Source organism: Sinohyriopsis cumingii, chromosome 18 (assembly GCF_028554795.1).
Source record: "Sinohyriopsis cumingii isolate HCF-2022 chromosome 18, ASM2855479v2, whole genome shotgun sequence".
Lineage (NCBI taxonomy): Eukaryota > Metazoa > Mollusca > Bivalvia > Unionida > Unionidae > Sinohyriopsis > Sinohyriopsis cumingii.
Window position 1 is genome coordinate 98,962,879 of NC_142978.1, and position 22,235 is coordinate 98,985,113.

General features: G+C 37.4%; 1 protein-coding gene across 1 annotated transcript in view; it reads left to right on the plus strand.

The window, feature by feature from the left end:
- Positions 1-22,235, plus strand: part of LOC149777572 (acyl-CoA dehydrogenase family member 11-like) — an 87,775-nt gene that overhangs the window by 53,137 nt on the left and 12,403 nt on the right. Inside the window, exons 10-12 of the mRNA XM_089942193.1 lie at positions 1,099-1,191; positions 11,467-11,734; positions 19,767-19,833. Coding sequence (XP_089798319.1) covers positions 1,099-1,191; positions 11,467-11,734; positions 19,767-19,833 — 428 coding nt within the window. The remainder of the gene's footprint in view (positions 1-1,098; positions 1,192-11,466; positions 11,735-19,766; positions 19,834-22,235) is intronic.

Sequence of the window (22,235 nt, forward strand, 5' to 3'; positions counted from 1 at the left end):
GTTTATTTAAACGGCTTAATCACATTTGCACATGGGGGAGGAAATATCACTTGAGATGAAATGCAATTCAAGGTCAGAGTACAAGGTCATGGAAGGGCATTTATTTACAGGATGTAATAAAAGTGGTTTAATATTTTTTAAATATCAGAATGTACCTCTTAGAACTGTTACCACCAGATACTACAAAGAAATTTGGTATGGAACATATACTCTGAATATAGGAATTAATGGGACAAAAGGTCAAAGGTCATTATCTCACAGTGGTTAATTTATTTTATATTTTTTAAAGTATCCTTATATTATTTTTCCATAGATTGATTGTATTTAGATTTAGGACACAAATTCATTTTGCAGAAAACATCCATGTGGCTCAAACATTACAAGTTCATGGTAATACATTAAATATAGTAAGCATTTTTCAGGATGGAAATTTAGGAAGATCTTGATGTCTTCTGGTTCCATGGATGGATTATTACAAAATTTGCAGGCAAAAGAATTGGAACATCACTCAGAATAATCAAATGTCCAAGTCACAAGTTGTTTTGTAATATATTACAAAAGTTACAGTGACAATCAATGTAGGTGACTCATTGTTTGAGTGACCATAAGGCCATTGAGCTATGATATGGTTCTTGGCCTGGAATGTGCATCATCTATCATCCTTCAGCTGCCAGTTGCTATTTTATCTTATCAAATACCATTGCCAATACCAGTTTGTTATCACATGAGACTGCCTTTATATATATAAGTAATGCCGATTTGTTATCACATGAGACTGCCATTGTCTGTATATGTGATGCCAATGGCCAGTTAAACTTTTAAGTAGGACACTACTATGACTGATAAAGTTAAAAAGTAAAGTAATTGTATTGCCAAATTCTTCATCTTTATAGACAAATCAACTTCTTACACAAAAAGCCATTAAACTTTTTTCCTATATTTTATATACCATTTACTACTGATTGCTGTTCACCAAAAGAAAAATCTTAATCATCACAGCTAGGTTTGCCCAGACATTTCCCAACCACTCGCCAACTTTTGTGTAGAGAAATGCTCGTATGTTCAATCACTAATGCTAAATAGTTTTGTTCTTTGCAGGCAGTGCAAGTTGTGAGTGAAGGCCTGGAAAGCTTTGGTGGACAAGGATATATGGAGGACACAGGGCTCCCATCAATCCTAAGAGATGCACAGGTCTGTATAGGTTACAACTGAATTGATTCTAATACAACAAGGGCTACTCCTTTTGCAGTAACATGTTGTTCTCATAGAAAGGATGGTCTTCTGAGGGGCAACAAGATTGTAAAAGTCATGTAAATTAGAAATAGAACCTGCACTGCTTTTCTTTCTCCTTTGTCCTCAATCCCAGTATCAGTCTAGTCAAATCAGTCTTGTCCTGCCATTAATACGGAGACCACTGATTGTAATGAATGAAGCCATGATCAGAAGTGAAGCTGTAATCTTTTCACCTTCAGATATGTTCCCCGATAACATTAATGTTCGGGGATATAAGCCTGCTACTTGCCAGATCCAGCCATACTAAAAAGATGAAAATTCATCTTTCCTATCTATATTACATAGGCAAATAGCAATAACGCATGCCTATTTCCTCCCTTGCTGCCACCAGGTGTTGCTTTTTTTAGCTTCTCTGTTATACATCAAAATTTTACAAAAATAACTAAGATGCCAATATCAATGTGAATTTTAACCATCCATCCAGAAATTTGGATTTATATTGTGCATTAATCATTCCTGTAAAGGTGATATACAATATGTTTACATTTTTTCTTGTATTGTTGTTAATTTGTCGCTTTTTCAGACTTTGTCTATATAGACCACATGGTACAACCTGCTATCATTGATGCATGTTGTCATTCATGTTTAGCACGCACTCATTTAGTATAGCGTATTGTTTTACTGACTTTTTAACATTTATACATTTGTGTGTTATTTCATTGAAACATGTCAACAAAGTTCAATGCATGCAAGTAGTTCATGGCCAGGAAAGACACTCATGAATCACGTATGGCATGTGCTAAATGTACTTCATCTTTACCTTGTAGTTTGTGTGTCATTTGGTTCAACATATGAAGGTGATAGAAGAGAGGGGAAAATTTTGTAAGGTCAACACAAACATATTAAGTATTCATTGTAAGACTGAATCCCTTGTGAGCTTGGTGGGAGACATTAATGGGCACCCCAGTGCACACACTAAAGTGTGGCATGTACAGCCATAAGCTGCTATTATATCTACAGAAATGATGAGGTTTTGCAATAATTTGCCTTCATGTGTTAAATATGTGTTCAGGAGTGGATGATGCAGTTGACAAATTCTGGAAAAATATTGCCCTTGTATCCCTCTCTTACTTCCACAAGATTTCTGACACACTGTGGGGCATTCCCGACCTCCAATTTTAGGCAGCCCATTGAGTGTTGGTCTTCTACCCCCACCACCACTTCTGCCTGCATGTCAGAACATGACTTCAGGGCGTGTAAGTCCAGGTGCATGGGTTTCTGATGGATCAGTTGGATCAATCTTATTTTAAGGTATTGCCATGCCAGCCAGCCAGCCATTTAATCCGTCTTTCTCAGTTTGGGAGTCTTTACTGTTAAATCTGTCCTTCTGGCCAGGCCTATGGTTCCATATCTCTACAACAACGGGATCTTATCGATAGATCTATTTTTCTCACTGGGCATAAAGATACACAAACACATGATGGGGATTTTAGTGATGGGTTAGTCCATCCAGTCATGCGTACAGCACAGCCAGTACCAGCCCCAACTACACCACCTTCTGTATGGCCAACCATACTCCCACTGAACCAGCCAGCTATACCAGTACAACATATCTGTATGGCAGAACTGTCTCACCCAAAGGGAAGTTAGTGTGACTGTATAGAGACGGCAAAATTGCATCATCTATTCCACTGGGGCTGGTTTGTTCTGATATGGAGGCAGAACCAGAACAAGACACTACTACATGGTTAGTGTGAAGATACTCCCAGACAACAGCCTTACTCAGATTCAAGTATGTAGCTTTATTAGATATTGATGATGAAGACAAGACTCCATTCTTCTGACTGCTTCTTCATTCAGCAAAGATCAGGTAGATAAATGACTGTGTGTCTGGAAAAGTCTTTGATCCTGGAAATATTGTGGTTTTCTTTCAGAAAGTCAAGTTCCAGCAATGTTTTCATTGAGCTTGTACAAAACACTTTGACACCTTCCATACCGAACTTTTTTTTTGGATAAGAATTTAGTATCACACCTCGTGTTTGCCTCACATTTTTATAGCATGGACATTTTATGCCAGATTTGTCCTCATTTCGACTTGCAGAAAAATCGGGCAATGATCATGCCTGGGAGGCAATGGCCCTGAATTGCTAAGGTTATTAATAGGGCATCTCATCATTCCATGGCAATGTGCTGACTGCCACTGTGAATATCAACCTGACATGTTTCTGCTTTCCATGTCACTCAGGTCACATCATTCCATGGCAATGTGCTGACTGCCACTGTGAATATCAACCTGACATGTTTCTGCTTTCCATGTCACTCAGGTCACATCATTCCATGGCAATGTGCTGACTACCACTGTGAATATCAACCTGACATGTTTCTGCTTTCCATGTCACTCAGGTCACATCATTCCATGGCAATGTGCTGACTGCCACTGTGAATATCAACCTGACATGTTTCTGCTTTCCATGTCACTCAGGTCACATCATTCCATGGCAATGTGCTGACTGCCACTGTGAATATCAACCTGACATGTTTCTGCTTTCCATGTCACTCAGGTCACATCATTCCATGGCAATGTGCTGACTGCCACTGTGAATATCAACCTGACATGTTTCTGCTTTCCATGTCACTCAGGTCACATCATTCCATGGCAATGTGCTGACTACCACTGTGAATATGTGAATATCAACCTGACATGATGTGAAATGTTTCTGCTTTCCATGTCACTCAGGTCACATCATACCCTGGCATTGTGGATGATGCTGTTTTTGGGGGCTCATCCTTAGTCTATGGGGGCAAATTGTTGAATTTAACAGGCAGACAGTTCAGGAACTACCCTCCAACTAGTATCCCACAACAGATTTTTTAAGACCAATCTACCTCTGCCAAAGCAGAGGGATGATCAGTGAGCAATGGAAAAGGTATCTTTGACATCATAGGTTCAGTTCTAATCCCAACCTTTTGCTAGGAGGCAACAACCTAACCAGTTTAGGAGTCAACATTATTTTGGGGCAACATACCAAGCTTTTCCTTCTCAAAGCCGCCTAACACATGACACTGACCTCCCAATCCCACTGCCTGCAGACAACCTATTGATGGGTGTAAATTTCTGTAAATTCCTGTAAATCCAATCTCATTGTATTGACTGATTTCCCCAAAATGATGGGTGATACAAGTAATTTCAAAAGGACTTCAGATTTTATTTATCCAACTCGTTCTCTGTCTTCATCTCCCTTCCTAATGGATGTATGATCTGTTTGGGAGAAGGACAATATTCTGCAACAGTAAATATGGTTGCTCATAGGCAAGATAGTGGTGGAGATTGCGAGAAAAACTATGATATCTGATTTTTGCACAAAGCTTTCCTTATACAAAAGGTCAACTGCAAGTTGAGGCTGATCATCGACATGCGTTCATAATGGAGATGGCAAGATTGATGTGACTCAGCATCAGTATGGAAAAGTATGCCATTAGTCTAGATCTTACCAACACATACTTTTACATCCACCTAGCATTGCAAAGATTTTTTTTTATTTTCTTACTGCAACAATGTTTACCAGTTTCAAGCTCTTCTGTTTGGTCTAAACATCAGCTCCTGGGTCTGTACCAAAATCATGTGTGTGTCATCACCCTGTTCCCGTCGACTTCATCTACAGTGACTGTGGTATACTTGGACGGCATCCTCCAGAAACATATGGTAAGTTCTATTCTTCTCAAGGGCAAAAACAATCTCCTATCCTATTGAATCATCTGTTTTCTTGTGAACTAGGAATAGTCCAAACTTCATCCATTGCATTATTTTGTCCAATATTTTGTTATCACCATTCTGAATCTGGTACAACCCCTTCATATTTGCATAGCATGGCTTGTTGAACTCCTTGATTCCATCTCCATCAAGACTTGGATTTCACCAAGAAAGTTCCTGCAACTCTTGATTATTCAATGCAGCTGGTGACACAATCCCAATAGGCTGTACTTTTTCATCCCTTACAGATGACCTTGCTGATTTATTGGTTGCTATTTTGAAGTCCACTCTATCAAAAGGTCATGATCATGGATGAGGTATGATCATTACTGTGTCAGTGGCACATCCCAGGTTGGCGCGCAATTCTGGAGAATCCCCAGTTGGAAATGATGGTATGTACAGATGCAGTTCAGGAGCCCACCTGTTGCCAGGCTTTGATGTGGTCATCAGTACTTGGGAGTGAGGGAAACTGCCTGTCCAAATCAACCTTCTCAAAGTGAAAGTTGTCATCAATGCCTTTCAACAGTGTGGTGGTGACCTACTTGAAATAGGGACACCAGATCACCCAACCTGTGCATTCTGATTTGGTAGTTTCTTCATTGGTGCAACCAGCTCCATATCGATGTACAAATCTTGTACATTCCAGTAGATTCAGTGTCCTGGCTAACACTATCCAGAAATGGTCAAGTCATTCATACAGGATGGTCCCTCAATCTGCGAGTCTTTCATTGGATTTGTGCACATATGGGGGCATTCAATGAACAATCATCTTGAGACAAGGTGGGAGCACAAGTTGGCACCCTTAATCTCTTCAGTTCCAATAACATCATCCCATTTAATGCCCCATTCCCTCAGCTTACAGACTTTTTTTATTACACTCTATGAGAAGAAAAAGTTGGCCCCAGTTACCATCAAAGGCTACCACTTTATGATATCTGACACATTCAGGCATCGTTGCAGAAGAGATATTGGTTATGATAAAGATCTGTAAGACCTACTAACAAATTTTGACTTGGATCAACCAAAATTCCTTACTCTGTATCCAAAATGGAATCTGTCTAGTGTTTTGATATGGCTCAATTCAAATAACTTATAGCCCGTAGCCCAAACACCGTAAATTAATTTCTAAAGTAATTCTTTTTGTGCACTGTATGTTCTGGGACAAATCCTTTTCTTGAGTCATAAGCTTTGTGACATCTTTTCAATTATATTATCTTAGCTTAGCTGGTAAACTGGTAAATGAGGGTATCAATTGTAGGATCTAAAAATTAAATCTTTCAAAGCCGACATCTCTAAAAACTTAAATTTGCATATAGACTATGATGTGCACTGCATTTATCTATTTTACTATGATATTCACTAATATCTACATTTATTAGGATTTTAAAAACTTAAAATATTACCGCCCTGGTGGCCTAGTCGTTAGAGTCTCTGCCTCGAATGCAGTAGATCATGGGTTTGATCCCCAGCTGAGTCACACCAAATACTTACAAAAATGGTACTAAGTGCTCACCATTAAGAGGTTAATGTTAGGACTGGTCGGCCTGGTGTCAGGATAATGTGACTGGGTGGGACATCATGCTACATGTCTGCAGCATGATACCGCAGTGCTAGACATCACTATAAAGTGCCACACTGCAGACATCGTAGCGATATGACTGAAAAATTGTTTAAAGCTACTTAAAATCCAAATCACACACACACACACATACACACATTTAAATATTAAATGTAATATTACTTGGCATGGAGTACAGTGTCCATCAGTATTGTTTACCTTCAGTTGTTTACTAGTAATTATATTGCTTCCATATTTGTGCAACTCCGAATAACTCATATTTGTATTATATATTGTTTTGCTGTTCACTGTATTTGAAGGAATACAGATTCTGATTTGATTTATATCTGCCTTTTTCATAAGTGACATCTAATTCCGAAGTAATATTTCCTTTGTTATCTGCCAACCAGTTCAAAACCCTTAGCTTGTTGTTGTTGTTGTGGGGTTTAACGCCATTTTTCAGCACACGATAGGCTATACATGGCGGCCAGTATTAATGGTGGAGGAAGAACCCGGGAAAACACCGGAAAGAACCACCGACCCACGAAAAGCTATTGGCAAGCTTTCTCACATACCCACATTGGCTGAATCCTAGACTCGAACCCCCTTAGCTTGTAATGGCAGCACTGATTTGTTTTCTCAACCCCTTGATCAAGCTGTGAATTTTATACTTGCTCAGTACCAGTTAGTCCTGTATTCAGTTAACAATTTATTTGAACTTTGTGTGACCATGCTGCACAGTTGAACATATTTAGTTGTGGCATATACTTTACATACATGCCAACCTTTGGCGAGGAAAAAGTGTAATCCAAGTGGACAAAAAGAGTAATCCAAGCAGAAAAAGAGTGATCCACATATAACATGATAAAAATTCAATGTTAAAAATTCAATGAGCATATGTACAAAATGATTTATTTATCCCTCTGGACTTTTAACATCAATTACTGCTATAAATTTTCCATATATAACACTTTGAGCTTTAAAAACCAACAGACACTCCTATTGCATTTCAAAACACTTTGTACTAGCTGAGACTATGATTGCTATGCACAGTAGTAGAGCACTAAGAGCTGGGTTACAGAGCCTGGCTTGCTTTGTAATTAATATAACCCGTGTATTTCATAGCCCAAGTTGAAACAATGGATTTATTTCTCTCCACCAGATGTGTCTAGTCACTGCCCAAGCTTTTTTGTTTGCCACCTAGTTACCATAATTGATACAAACAAGCATTCCTGTCTGCAGGATATTGTGTCATGCATGGGGTTGATTGTCTGTAAGAATACTTTTGTAACCTTTGGTAGCAAAAATAGTCATTTACACTCACAGTCAATGTATTTTTATTTATTTGGGTGGGGGAGTGAAATATTATATTGTTAACCTGGATATAATAAAACTCTTGGTTATTTTGCACCATATACCATGTTATGCATGAATTGCTGATACCTTGAAGCAGTTATTTCCCTGTCTCTCTAATTTGTGATTTTGTTGGATTCAAATTTTCAGTTTGATTACATTTTGAAACCCTTGAGGAGAACAAAACATGATTTTTTTTATACATCTCCACATCAAAGAACCGGATGTCAGTTTTTTTTTCTGAACCTAGGCAATGCAGACTATGGATATGTACTCTAATTTACAATGTAAATTTTTATTTTAATATGTAAGGGTGGGGAGCAGCAATTTAACACAGTTTGTATAATTTCTGTAAGTTTTGGAACATATTATCTTGGTAAAAAAAAGTTTAGCCATAAGTTATGTGAGAGGAAAAAAACTGTCCCAAAATATACAGTAAATATGATACTATCATGCAAAAACCATGTTTACTGATTTACTTTTACGAGACCTAAACTATCTTCATTTCAGATCAGAGGGAGGTCCTCATGATGCGGACAGTTGCCATCATTGGGCAATCAGAGAGTCGTCGTATGTTTCCATTCTTTGCTATACATGTTGAGAGAAGTGGCAATGCTAGACCTTGTCCATGCTCTCAAGCAGTACTTGAAATTTAAAGAGACAAGTCATGGCACATGAAACTTGTCTCTTTCTCCCAGTGAAAGCTGGGAAGCAGGATATAACCCCTTAAGTCCTGTCTTCATGGCTAAAGTGAATTATGTGCTCTGCATATTCTGAAATCTCAAGGATCATAGCTACAATATGAGTATTTCAGGTCATGAAATTAGTTCAATCTCTGTGAACCTTGCTTTTGAAAATTATATTTCAATCCAAGACATAATATGAGCTGTTGTTGTTGGCTGAATCCTCCAAGACATAATATAAGCTGTTGTTGTTGTTGTTATTGGCTGAATCCTCCAAGACATAATATAAGCTGTTGGCTGGCATGCTGAATCAACTTTCTCAATTTTTTATCTTGGAGATTCAACTTCAGCAGCCTAAAGTCAACCCAATCTCTTAACTTTGCTGGATTCAACTTCAGCAGCCTAAAGTCAACCCAATCTCTTAGCTTTGCTGGATTCAACTTAGCAACCTAAAAGTCAACCCAATCTATTAGCTTTGCTGGATTCAACTTCAGCAGCCTAAAGTCAACCCAATCTCTTAGCTTTGCTGGATTCAACTTCAGCAGCCTAAAGTCAACCCAATCTCTTAACTTTGCTGGATTCAACTTCAGCAGCCTAAAGTCAATCCAATCTCTTAGCTTTGCTGGATTCAACTTCAGCAGCCTAAAGTCAATCCAATCTCTTAGCTTTGCTGGATTCAACTTCAGCAGCCTAAAGTCAACCCAATCTCTTAGCTTTGCTGGATTCAACTTCAGCAGCCTAAAGTCAACCCAATCTCTTAACTTTGCTGGATTCAACTTCAGCAGCCTAAAGTCAACCCAATCTATTAGCTTTGCTGGATTCAACTTCAGCAGCCTAAAGTCAACCCAATCTCTTAGCTTTGCTGGATTCAACTTCATCAGCCTAAAGTCAATCCAATCTCTTAGCTTTGCTGGATTAAATTTCAGCCGCCTAAAGTCAGCCCAATCTCTTAGCTTTGCTGGATCTGCCAGTAAGATTTTGTCAGTAAGAAGAATTCAGTAATCATATTTTTTACCAGAAATAGGGGTCAAGTAAACTTATTCTTTATCAGATATATGGTCAAGCAAACATATTCTTTACCAGATATAAGGGTCCAGTAAACATATTCTTTACCAGATATGGGGGTCCAGTAAACATATTCTTTACCAGATATAGGGGTCAAGTAAACTTATTCTTTACCAGATATATGGTCAAGCAAACATATTCTTTACCAGATATAAGGGTCAAGCAAACATATTCTTTACCAGATATAGGGGTCAAGTAAACATATTCTTTACCAGATATAGGGGTCAAGTAAACTTATTCTTTACCAGATATAAGGGTCAAGTAAACATATTCTTTACCAGATATAAGGGTCAAGCAAACATATTCTTTACCAGATATAAGGGTCAAGCAAACATATTCTTTACCAGATATAGGGGTCAAGTAAACATATTCTTTACCAGATATAGGGGTCAAGTAAACTTATTCTTTACCAGATATATGGTCAAGCAAACAAATTCTTTACCAGATATAAGGGTCCAGTAAACATATTCTTTACCAGATGTGGGAGTCCAGTAAACATATTCTTTACCAGATATAGGGGTCAAGTAAACATATTCTTTACCAGATATAGGGGTCAAGTAAACATATTCTTTACCAGATATAAGGGTCAAGTAAACATATTCTTTACCATATATAAGGGTCAAGCAAACATATTCTTTACCAGATATAGGGGTCAAGCAAACATATTCTTTACCAGATATATGGTCAAGCAAACATATTCTTTACCAGATATAAGGGTCAAGCAAACATATTCTTTACCAGATATATGGTCAAGCAAACATATTCTTTACCAGATATATGGTCAAGCAAACATATTCTTTACCAGATATAGGGGTCCAGTAAACATATTCTTTACCAGATATAGGGGTCAAGTAAACATATTCTTTACCAGATATAGGGGTCCAGTAAACAAATTCTTTACCAGATATAGGGGTCAAGTAAACATATTCTTTACCAGATATACAGGTCAAGCAAACATATTCTTTACCAGATATAGGGGTCCAGTAAACATATTCTTTACCAGATATGGGGGTCCAGTAAACATATTCTTTACCAGATATAGGGGTCAAGTAAACATATTCTTTACCAGATATATGGTCAAGAAAACATATTCTTTACCAGATATAGGGGTCAAGTAAACATATTCTTTACCAGATATACAGGTCAAGTAAACATATTCTTTACCAGATATAAGGGTTTACTGAAAGTGGAAAATATGTCATAGCTGAAATTGAGCTGCAGAGAAAGTGATAAAAACCATAAAGTCTGAATCAGGCTTAAGTAATCTGGATGAAAAATGATGAGTAGATGGTAGAATTATCGGAAAGATGAGAGGTGGATGAAAAATGATTAGTAGATGGTAGAATTGTCGGAAATGTGAGAGGTGGATGAAAAATGATGAGTAGATGGTAGAATTATCAGAAAGATGAGAGGTGGATGAAAAATGTTGAGTAGATGGTAGAATTATTGGAAATATGAGAGGTGGATGAAAAATGATGAGTAGATGGTAGAATTATCGGAAAGGTGAGAGGTGGATGAAATGAATTAATAATGAGTTGAGTAATTATAGATTGCAAACCAGTTCGGAAAGGTTTAAAAATGGAGGGTTACAGCTCAGAAGATAAGTTGTTACATAACAAATTTTGGAAAATAAGGCAGCTAGTTCATAATGGTATAGATGAGAATTAGGGAATAAAACCTGTTCCATTTGAATTTAAATTAGTATATATTATAGGAAGATACTGATACCTGTCCAGATACCAATAAAAATGTCATTTAAAGTGGGTAAGGACTTCACTACTAAAAGAAAGCCTTGCTATATATCTTTTTTTGTCCAATCCTAGGTCACCACAATATGGGAGGGAACAACAAATATTCTGTCCCTAGATGTATTGAGGGCCATGGCCAAGTCTCAAGGAGAGGTGATGAATGCATTTTACAAAGATGTTCAGCATCGCTTAGCAACAGCCAATCAAAAAGAAGATCTTGTAACTGCAGCAGCTAAGGTCAAACAGTCTGTAGACAACACTGTATCTTTTATAAGGCAGAATACTAACAACCTAGAGATTTCTGCTAGAGATCTTGCCTACAGCTTGAGCAGGACTTACATTGGTAAGTTTAGAGTTATGTGAGAAAGCTTGCCAGTAGCTTCTCATGGGTTGGAGGTTCTTCCCAGGGTTTTCCCGGGTTCTTCCTCCACCATTAATGCTGGCCACCATATATAGCCTATCATGTGCTGAAAAATGGCGTTAAACCCCACAACAAGAACAACAACTAAAAGAGAAAAACATTCAGACTGCCTCTCAAAAATGAATTTGACCAGATTTTACAGAAAGCATTCTGGCATGAACACCTTTCAATTTTCTTTAGAAATGACCACTATTACAAAACTTAATAAAGACTTTAAATGACTTTTTCTTCAAAACAGCTGAATCAAAATTAACCAAATTTAACAGAAAACATCAGTGTCTTATTATGGGCATTACTAATGGTAAAGCTTAAAACTTTATTATAAGAATTTTGTCTCAAAAAGCAGTCAGATGAGTTGGATATAGACCCAATTTGGCTTTTATTTGTAAGAGTTATTGTCCATTTTCATCTTAAAATGGGCATCCACGTAGCATAAAAACAGAAACATTCAAAAATTTTGTTTGATTCGAAACATATTCACAGTGAAGTTTCATCTCTACATGAGATTGGATGAATTCATTTATAATAAGATTGTTGCCAATTTATGGCCCATGGTTAACTTAAAAGAGGTACCATTTCAGATACTTGGGTCCTTAATTTGGTACCTGTTGCATCCCTAGCCTCAAAGCCTTGTAGGCCTGTACTTATGATGTGGGTCCATAATCTAATATGTTGCCTCCCTAGCATCAAGACCTTGTAGGCCTGTACTTGTGATGTGGGTCCATAATCTAATATGATGCCTCCCTAGCATCAAGGCCTCATAGGCCTGTACTTGTGATGTGGGTCCATTATCTAATCTGTTCCCTCACTAGCATCAATGCCTTGTAGGCCTGTACTTATGATGTGGGTCCATAATCTAATCTGTTGCCTCCCTAGCATCAAGGCCTTGTAGGCCTGTACTTATGATGTGGGTCCATAATCTAATCTGTTGCCTCCCTAGCATCAATGCCTTGTAGGCCTGTACTTATGATGTGGGTCCATAATCTAATATGTTGCCTCCCTAGCATTAAGGCCTTGTAGGCCTGTACTTGTAATGTGGGTCCATTATCTAATCTGTTGCCTCCCTAGCATTAAGGCCTTGTAGGCCTGTACTTGTGACGTGGGTCCATTATCTAATCTGTTGCCTCCCTAGCATTAAGGCCTTGTAGGCCTGTACTTGTGATGTGGGTCCATTATCTAATCTGTTGCCTCCCTAGCGTCAAGGCATTTACTTATGATGTGGGTCCATAATCTAATCTGGTGCCTCCCTTGCGTCAAGGCCTTTACTTATGATGTGGGTACATAATATAATCTGTTGCATCCCTCGCATCAAGGCCTTGTAGGCCTGTACTTATGATCTGGGTCCATAATCTAACATGTTGCCTCCCTAGCATCAAGGCCTTGTAGGCCTGTACTTGTGATGTGGGTCCAATATCTAATCTGTTGCCTCCCTAGCATCAAGGCCTCATAGGCCTGTACTTGTGATGTGGGTCCATTATCTAATATGTTGCCTCCCTAGCATCAATGCCTTGTAGGCCTGTACTTGTGATGTGGGTCCATTATCTAATCTGTTGCCTCCCTAGCATTAAGGCCTTGTAGGCCTGTACTTGTGATGTGGGTCCATTATCTAATCTGTTGCCTCCCTAGCGTCAAGGCATTTACTTATGATGTGGGTCCATAATATAATCTGTTGCATCCCTCGCATCAAGGCCTTGTAGGCCTGTACTTATGATCTGGGTCCATAATCTAACATGTTGCCTCCCTAGCATCAAGGCCTTGTAGGCCTGTACTTGTGATGTGGGTCCAATATCTAATCTGTTGCCTCCCTAGCATCAAGGCCTCGTAGGCCTGTACTTGTGATGTGGGTCCATTATCTAATATGTTGCCTCCCTAGCATCAATGCCTTGTAGGCCTGTACATGTGATGTGGGTCCATTATCTAATCTGTTGCCTCCCTAGCATTAAGGCCTTGTAGGCCTGTACTTGTGATGTGGGTCCATTATCTAATCTGTTGCCTCCCTAGCATTAAGGCCTTGTAGGCCTGTACTTGTGACGTGGGTCCATTATCTAATCTGTTGCCTCCCTAGCATTAAGGCCTTGTAGGCCTGTACTTGTGATGTGGGTCCATTATCTAATCTGTTGCCTCCCTAGCGTCAAGGCATTTACTTATGATGTGGGTCCATAATCTAATCTGGTGCCTCCCTTGTGTCAAGGCCTTTACTTATGATGTGGGTACATAATATAATCTGTTGCATCCCTCGCATCAAGGCCTTGTAGGCCTGTACTTATGATCTGGGTCCATAATCTAACATGTTGCCTCCCTAGCATCAAGGCCTTGTAGGCCTGTACTTGTGATGTGGGTCCAATATCTAATCTGTTGCCTCCCTAGCATCAAGGCCTCGTAGGCCTGTACTTCTGATGTGGGTCCATTATCTAATATGTTGCCTCCCTAGCATCAATGCCTTGTAGGCCTGTACTTGTGATGTGGGTCCATAATCTAATATGTTGCCTCCCTAGCATTAAGGCCTTGTAGGCCTATACTTATGATGTGGGTCCATAATCTAATATGTTGCCTCCCTAGCGTCAAGGTCTTGTAGGCCTGTGCTTGTGATGTGGGTCCATTATCTGATCTGTTGCCTCCCTAGCATCAAGGCCTTGTAGATCTGTACTTATGATGCGGGTCCATTATCTAATCTATTGCCTCCCTAGCATCAAGGCCTTTACTTATGATGTGGGTCCATAATCTAATCTGTTGCCTCCCTAGCGTCAAGGCCTTTACTTATGATGTGAGTCCATAATCTAATCTGTTGCCTCCCTAGCGTCAAGGCCTTTACTTATGATGTAGGTCCATAATATAATCTGTTGCATCCCTCGCATCAAGGCCTTGTAGGCCTGTACTTATGATGTGGGTACATAATCTAATATGTTGCCTCCCTAGCATCAAGGCCTTGTATGCCTGTACTTGTGATGTGGGTCCATTATCTAATCTGTTGCCTCCCTAGCATCAATGCCTTGTAGGCCTGTACTTGTGATGTGGGTCCATAATCTAATATGTTGCCTCCCTAGCATCAGTGCCTTGTAGGCCTGTACTTATGATGTGGGTCCATAATCTAATATGTTGCCTCCCTAGCATCAAGGCCTTTACTTATGATGTGGGTCTATAATCTAATATGTTGCCTCCCTAGCATCAAGGCCTTGTAGGCCCGTACTTATAATGTGGGTCCATTATCTAATCTTTTGCCTCCCTAGCATCAAGGCCTTTACTTATGATGTGGGTCCATAATCTAATCTGTTGCATCCCTCGCATCAAGGCCTTGTAGGCCTGTACTTATGATGTGGGTCCATAATCTAATATGTTGCCTCCCTAGCATCAATGCCTTGTAGGCCTGTACTTATGATGTGGGTCCATAATCTAATATGTTGCCTCCCTAGCATCAAGGCCTTGTAGGCTTGTACTTGTGATGTGTGTCCATTATCTGATATGTTGCCTTCCTAGCATCAAGGCCTTGTAGGCCTGTACTTGTGATGTGGGTCCATTATCTAATCTGTTGCCTCCCTAGCATCAAGGCCTTGTAGGCCTGTACTTGTGATGTGGGTCCATAATCTAATATGTTGCCTCCCTAGCATCAATGCCTTGTAGGCCTGTACTTATGATGTGGGTCCATAATCTAATCTGTTGCCTCCCTAGCTTCAAGGCCTTTACTTATGATGTGGGTCCATAATCTAATCTGTTGCCTCCCTAGCATCAAGGCCTTGTAGGCCTGTACTTATGATGTGGGTCCATTATCTAATATGTTGCCTCTCTAGCATCAAGGCCTTGTAGGCCTGTACTTATGATGTGGGTCCATTATCTAATCTGTTGCCTCCCTAGCATCAATGCCTTTACTTATGATGTGGGTCCATAATCTAATCTGTTGTCTCCCTAGCATCAAGGCCTTTACTTATGATGTGGGTCCATAATCTAATCTGTTGCCTCCCTAGCATCAAGGCCTTGTAGGCCTGTCCTTGTGATGTGGGTCCATTATCTAATCTGTTGCCTCCCTAGCATCAAGGCCTTGTAGGCCTGTACTTGTGATGTGGGTCCATAATCTAAAATGTTGCCTCCCTAACATCAAGGCCTTGTAGGCCTGTACTTATGATGTGGGTCCATAATCTAATATGTTGCCTCCCTAGCATCAATGCCTTGTAGGCCTGTACTTGTGATGTGGGTCCATTATCTAATCTGTTGCCTCACTAGCATCAAGGCATTTAAGGCATGTACTAATGATGACAGCCCATAATCTGATCTAGAAGCTGTTAACTAACTAAAACAATACTTGGAATGATTTTTCAAAGGCTTTTGTCTGTGATCAACCACCTTGTGACTGAATGTCGTTGCCATTTTTTAAAAGTCCTTTTGATTTGTGCAAATAGAGCTACTCCTTAATAACATACATTTTGTTATTTGCAAAAAATAGCTTTTCAGTAGAAACTTTTAATTACACCTCAAGGTCATCTTTGCTGTGTGAGTTTTCAGTTTCATGTTTCATCAAATTTTAGGAAATAAAACTTGTTATAAACTACCATTGAGGGTATCTTATTAAACTCATCCAAGAGGTCTTTTTTCATAAAATACCATTGAGAATATCTTATTAAACTCATCCAAGAGGTCTTTTTGTCATAAAATACCATTAAAAGTATCTTATTAAACTCCTCCAAGAGGTATTTTTATCATAAAATACCATTGAGAATATCTTATTAAACTCCTTCAAGAGGTCTTTTTGTCATAAAATACCATTAAAAGTATCTTATTAAACTCCTCCAAAATGTCTTTTTGTCATAAAATACCATTAAAAGTATCTTATTAAACTCCTCCAAGAGGTCTTTTTATCATAAAATACCATTGAGAGTATCTTATTAAACTCCTTCAAGAGGTCTTTTTGTCATAAAATACCATTAAAAGTATCCTATTAAACTCCTCTAAGAGGTCTTTTTTATCATAAAATACCATTAAAAGTATCTTATTAAACTCCTCTAAGAGGTATTTTTATCATAAAATACCATTAAAAGTATCTTTTTAAACTCCCAAGAGGTCTTTTTATCATAAAATACCATTAAAAGTATCTTATTAAACTCATCCAAGAGGTCTTTTTGTCATAAAATACCATTAAAAGTATCTTATTAAACTCATCCGAGAGGTCTTTTTATCATAAAATATGTCAGCATAAAGTTTATGGTGTACAGCCAAATGACATGTTTAAGATTATAATTACTTCATTTGCTGTGTCTAATGAAATCACTAAACCTATATTCAAAAGTCACATCCACCATTCTTCTAATTTACATCTAACTGCTGTATTTTATTTTTTGTGTTTCAACTTAGTTAAAATGTCCTCACGCAAAAGAAAATGTTGTATGAATGAAAACAAGTATGTTTTCTGTTTGATCTTATAATCTTACATTCATGTAATATTAATTTCTTTTTCCTTTTATTTATTTTCATTCATTTGTACATTCATGTACCGGTATTTCCCGATTTCTATTTGTCTGTTTTCTTGTACATTCATTTATTCATTAATTGATTCACTGATTGATTAAATAATTCATGTATTCTTATATTTATTCAACGTGCACTCGGCTGATACATGTATTTGTTGTACATTCTGTTTTTAAATTCACATTAATTTAAAAGATAATTGGTGAAATCACAATATAATTTAATTATATCATTACTGGAGGTTCAGCTTAAGAAAAATAATTAAGAACAATCCCTTGTGAATGAAACAGTAATGCACATTTTGATAATGAAATTGATACTTACTTTGTGGGGAAAAATTGCTGAAGAACATATTAGAAAAGACTATGCCCAGCAAAGGCTGTTCCAGTAAAATTTACTTGGACCTAAGGAAGGCATTTGCAATGTGGAGTAGTCACCGATGGATACAATTTAGAATTTTATATGATTTTTAAATGAATTTTTTGAGTAATCAGAGTACCTGATATATTTTTTAAAAGGTGCATTCCTTGGGCACCATTACTGTTTAAACAGCCCTAAGTTAGAGGCTACCAGACTGCCTTCCCTATGTACCATGCCTGTTTAAATGGAATAGCCCTAAGTTAGAGGCTATCAGACTGCCTCCTGATGCACCATACTTGTTTAAATGGAATAGCTCTAATTTAGAGGCTATCAGACTGCCTCCTTAAGTACCATGCCTGTTTAAATGGAATAGCCCTAAGTTAGAGGTTATCAGACTGCCTCCCTATGCATAACGCCTGTTTAAATGGAATAGCCCTAAGTTAGAGGTTACCAGATGCCTCCCTATGCACCATGCCTGTTTAAATGAAACAGGCCTAAGTTAGAGGTTATCAGGCTTCCTTCCCTGGACACCATGCCTGTTTAAACAGCCCTAAGTTAGAGACTCTCAGACTGCCATTGCTGGGCACCATGATTATTTAAACAGCCCAAAGTTAGATACTCTCAGACTGCTTTTTTTAAATGTAATGTTTCATAGATGCTCCCTCATTCTCTTTTCCCACAATTAACAAAGTTTAACCTGACCAACCATGCACCATTTGTCAATAAGGAAGTGTAATAGAAGTTGGTCTCAAAAACTTTCTATTTTTCTGATTAAGAATCACTTTTCACAACTGAAGATCATTTCTTTAAAAGAATGATAGATTTTTGTGGAAGTAGTCATGACTTTTTAGAGAGGAACAAAACAACATGTTGATGTCAAATTAACAACATGTATTTTCTTTAGTGGGAATAATATAACATTCTTGTTCTCTATGAAGATTGGTTTTTCTGGTCACATTACCGAAAAAGTGTTTCTTCAAACTTTTATTGCATGTTGTACAAAAAATGCTAGTGACATAACAAAATTCGCAATCTCTGCAACTTTACTTTATGAAAAGTCATGTTGTTTATTAAATGAATGGTTAAATATTTTTCCAAACATTCATTGCATCACTGATATTAACTGAACAATCACTAACCTCAGTTCATTAAAACTTTGTGAGCAGAAAGAATAGAAGATCATTTTTTAAATGTCATCAAAGGTCATATCATCTGAAACTTGCAGATTTAACAGATTATTTGATTTTGGCTGCATGTTTTGTACGTAGATTGGTAAAGTTCAATGATACACACATGCTGACCTCCATTTTAGTAATAACAGATAGCAATTACTTTAAAAGATTTGCCTTTTTTCACCAGTGATGTCCGCATTCATTGTGCCAGAGTTCAATGAAAATCCATGATTCAGCTATGGGTAAAGTAGTGTACAAAACATGTTCCACCATGTCATGAAAATAATATCTGCAGTCTTAGGAGGACAATATAATTTGTATAAGCCCTAAACTTCACTTGCAAAAAATTTTGAAATATTTATCAGTCCCACATTATACTGCAAATTGTTCATTCATTTGTCATTAAATAATATTTTCTGTAATGGCCAGATACACTTGAATTAAGATCCTTTTCATTTCTCACTTGTAAATGGTGAAACAGGTATCATTTTTCATTGTTACAGCTGAGGCATTTAAAAAAAAGGTTTTGAAAGCCAAGTATCTTCAACTGAAACATTGCTACAATATTACCTTATACAGTACATGGGTTTTTTAGGTCTGCCTGCTAAAACAGGAATGTTTTAATGTTTTTGGCATTTCTGCTAATGCTTTGTGCATTTCTGCTAATGGTTTTTGACATTTTCAGAGAAAAATTTAATTTCTATAAAACATACATGAAAACCTGCTCATCTGATGACCTTTTAAAAAGTCTGGTTTGAAATCAGTGCTTTTACTTAGACATTTAAAAGATGGCAAAATGTTTGGAATAAATTTCCAATATAAAAAAAAAGATTTATTAGTAATTGCCAAATGTTAGGAAAATTGTAGTAGTAGAGTTTTCCAGTGACTGACTTTTAATTAAAGAATAAAAATAGAGGAGTCCTTTTTTTAGCAAGTCATGGTTTTAAGCTTTTTATTTTTCATTTTAGCAGCCTTAATGTTGGAGCATGCTAGTGTCCCTACAGCCACATCTCAGGATGTCTATGCTGCACAAAGGTTAGTTTCTGCATTCCAGTCATATACTATGGCATGTAATTCATGAACAAAAAACTGGTGTGTACGTACATTCCTAAACATGCCTGTGCACATGTATGTGCAGAAGTCAAAGGTCGTGTATCAGATAATCTCTAACCATCATTTTGGAGTTAACATAAGGGGATGACTTAATTTGTACATATTTATAAAGCTCACTCAGTATGCTTTGGCAAATTTATGATCATTCACTTAGTACCATATATATTGGGCCATGATAAAAAATTTAAAAATTTCCTGTCCCAGAGCTTATGGTGAAACTTTTTCAAGTAGGTCATATGTCCCAAGACTTAAAAAACAAAATAAATTTGTATTGCATTTGTGCTTCCCCCAAATGCATGTTGGAATAAAATAGATAAATAAAACGCTTATTTGATAAAGAAAGAAAGAAACTAACCTTGTATTGTTATCATTTATTCCTTTTTTTTAAACATGAGCATTAAAGAATAAAATATATCCACAAAATCCATATATTTAACATAGGCTTCCATAATGTAGTGTGTATCACTTATGTCCAATAACACATGCCATGTTGTTCATTGACATGAACATTAAGAAACAAATTGTATGTGCTTGTGCTCAAAGGTTTGAATATGTTATCCGACTGAAAACTGGATCCAACAAAATTGCAAACAACATGGAAGTAATCAACCAATATCTTGAAGACAACTGTCATTCACGCATGGCATGGTGTTTGGTGCAATTGAATTTTATCCAAGTCTACTGAATGACAGCATCCCACAAATAAAAATCATTATTTGAATTCATGTGAGTGCAAGTGACACTTTTTTTCCACTGGCATGGGTTACAAAAGTATCATTACTATTTACCCACAGACATCAATGCTTCTTTGTATCAATTATAACTACAGATGCCAAGCACATAAAATAAACACAACTGGCAGTGAGCAGTAAACTCCTTTGAACTTACCGACAGGACATCAAAGACAAAGGTTATTTTTATTACAAAGCAAGCCGACCTCAGAAGCTGACTTTGGACACTATCAAGCCTTTTTTTAAAAAGGATATCGATAAAAAGTTTTTTTTTAAAAAAGACATCTATACAAAGGTTATTTTATTACAAAGCAAGCTGACCTCAGAAGCCGACTATAGAAGCTATTAAGAGTGCTGATTTTTTAATTTTTTATTTAATGTACAAAGACCACCGAGATGTGGAAGCTAACTTTGGTTCCTTTTCGCCGGTGTTCATGTGAATTTTGAAAATAAATTGAAGCAGTGGAACAATTTTTAAAGTGACACAATATAGTGCTTGGACATCAATGACCCAGCGTCACCCAGAATATGTGGAGAAAATAAAATCCTGTGATGAATTTGTGAAAGCCAGAGAAGAAGCAGATAATTTCTCAGACAATATGATCATTAACATGGATGAAATTCTAGTGTACTTTGCATTCATGGATGGACTGATAATAAGATGGGGGTCAAAAGTGTGAGAATTAGCAAGACTGGTGCAGATTTGAAAAAATCTGACTTTAGTCCTTGCAGTTTCTGCTTCAGATGATGTGTTGCCTCTAACAATTTTTCACAGTATCAGAAAGCTAAAAAAAATATTCATGTACCAAAAGAATGGATCATATTTGTGCAGGAGAAGGACTGTGTTGATGGGATGCTGCTGCAGTGGATTAAAGAGTTTTATTTCAAGTACACAGTTTTATATTTTTAAAATAAAATTTCAGTTGGAGTGCATTTTCCGACATGTAATTTTCAAATGATTTAAAAGGTGTACCACAACTTACAACTTGAAAAGACATGTCCCAGATGATACAGTGCACAAAAAAATTACTTTTAAAATTAATTTATGGTGTCCCAACAAATACAATGTCCCAACATATACAGTAAATTTGATATACTAGACTACCTATCAGGCAGGTTGTAAATCAAAAATGTGACTGTTGGTTGTTGAGTACATTGTTATTGAGTAATTTTACTTGTTTGTTAACTTGATATGGGGTTTTCCCAGGTTCTTCCTCCACCATTAATACTGGCCGCCATGTATAGCCTATCGTGTGCTGAAAAATGGCATTAAACCCAACAACAACAATAACTTGGATATGTCTAAATCAGAAGTTCTAAATGTCTCCTACACTTGTTAAAATAACCCTTTATTTTAACCTAAAGTACTTTTAATATCTTCTTAAAACAGTAGTTTCTAAACTGATTAGTTTCATGGGTGATGTCAAGTTGCCCTCTCCACCCCACTCCACATAGTAATACCAGAACATACTTTATCAGTAAATACATGGAATCATTGATTAATTTCATGGGTGCTGTTGAAATGCCCTCTACACCTCCCATGCAGCCACAACATACTGTATGATATATACAGTAGAATTGTTCATTAGTCTC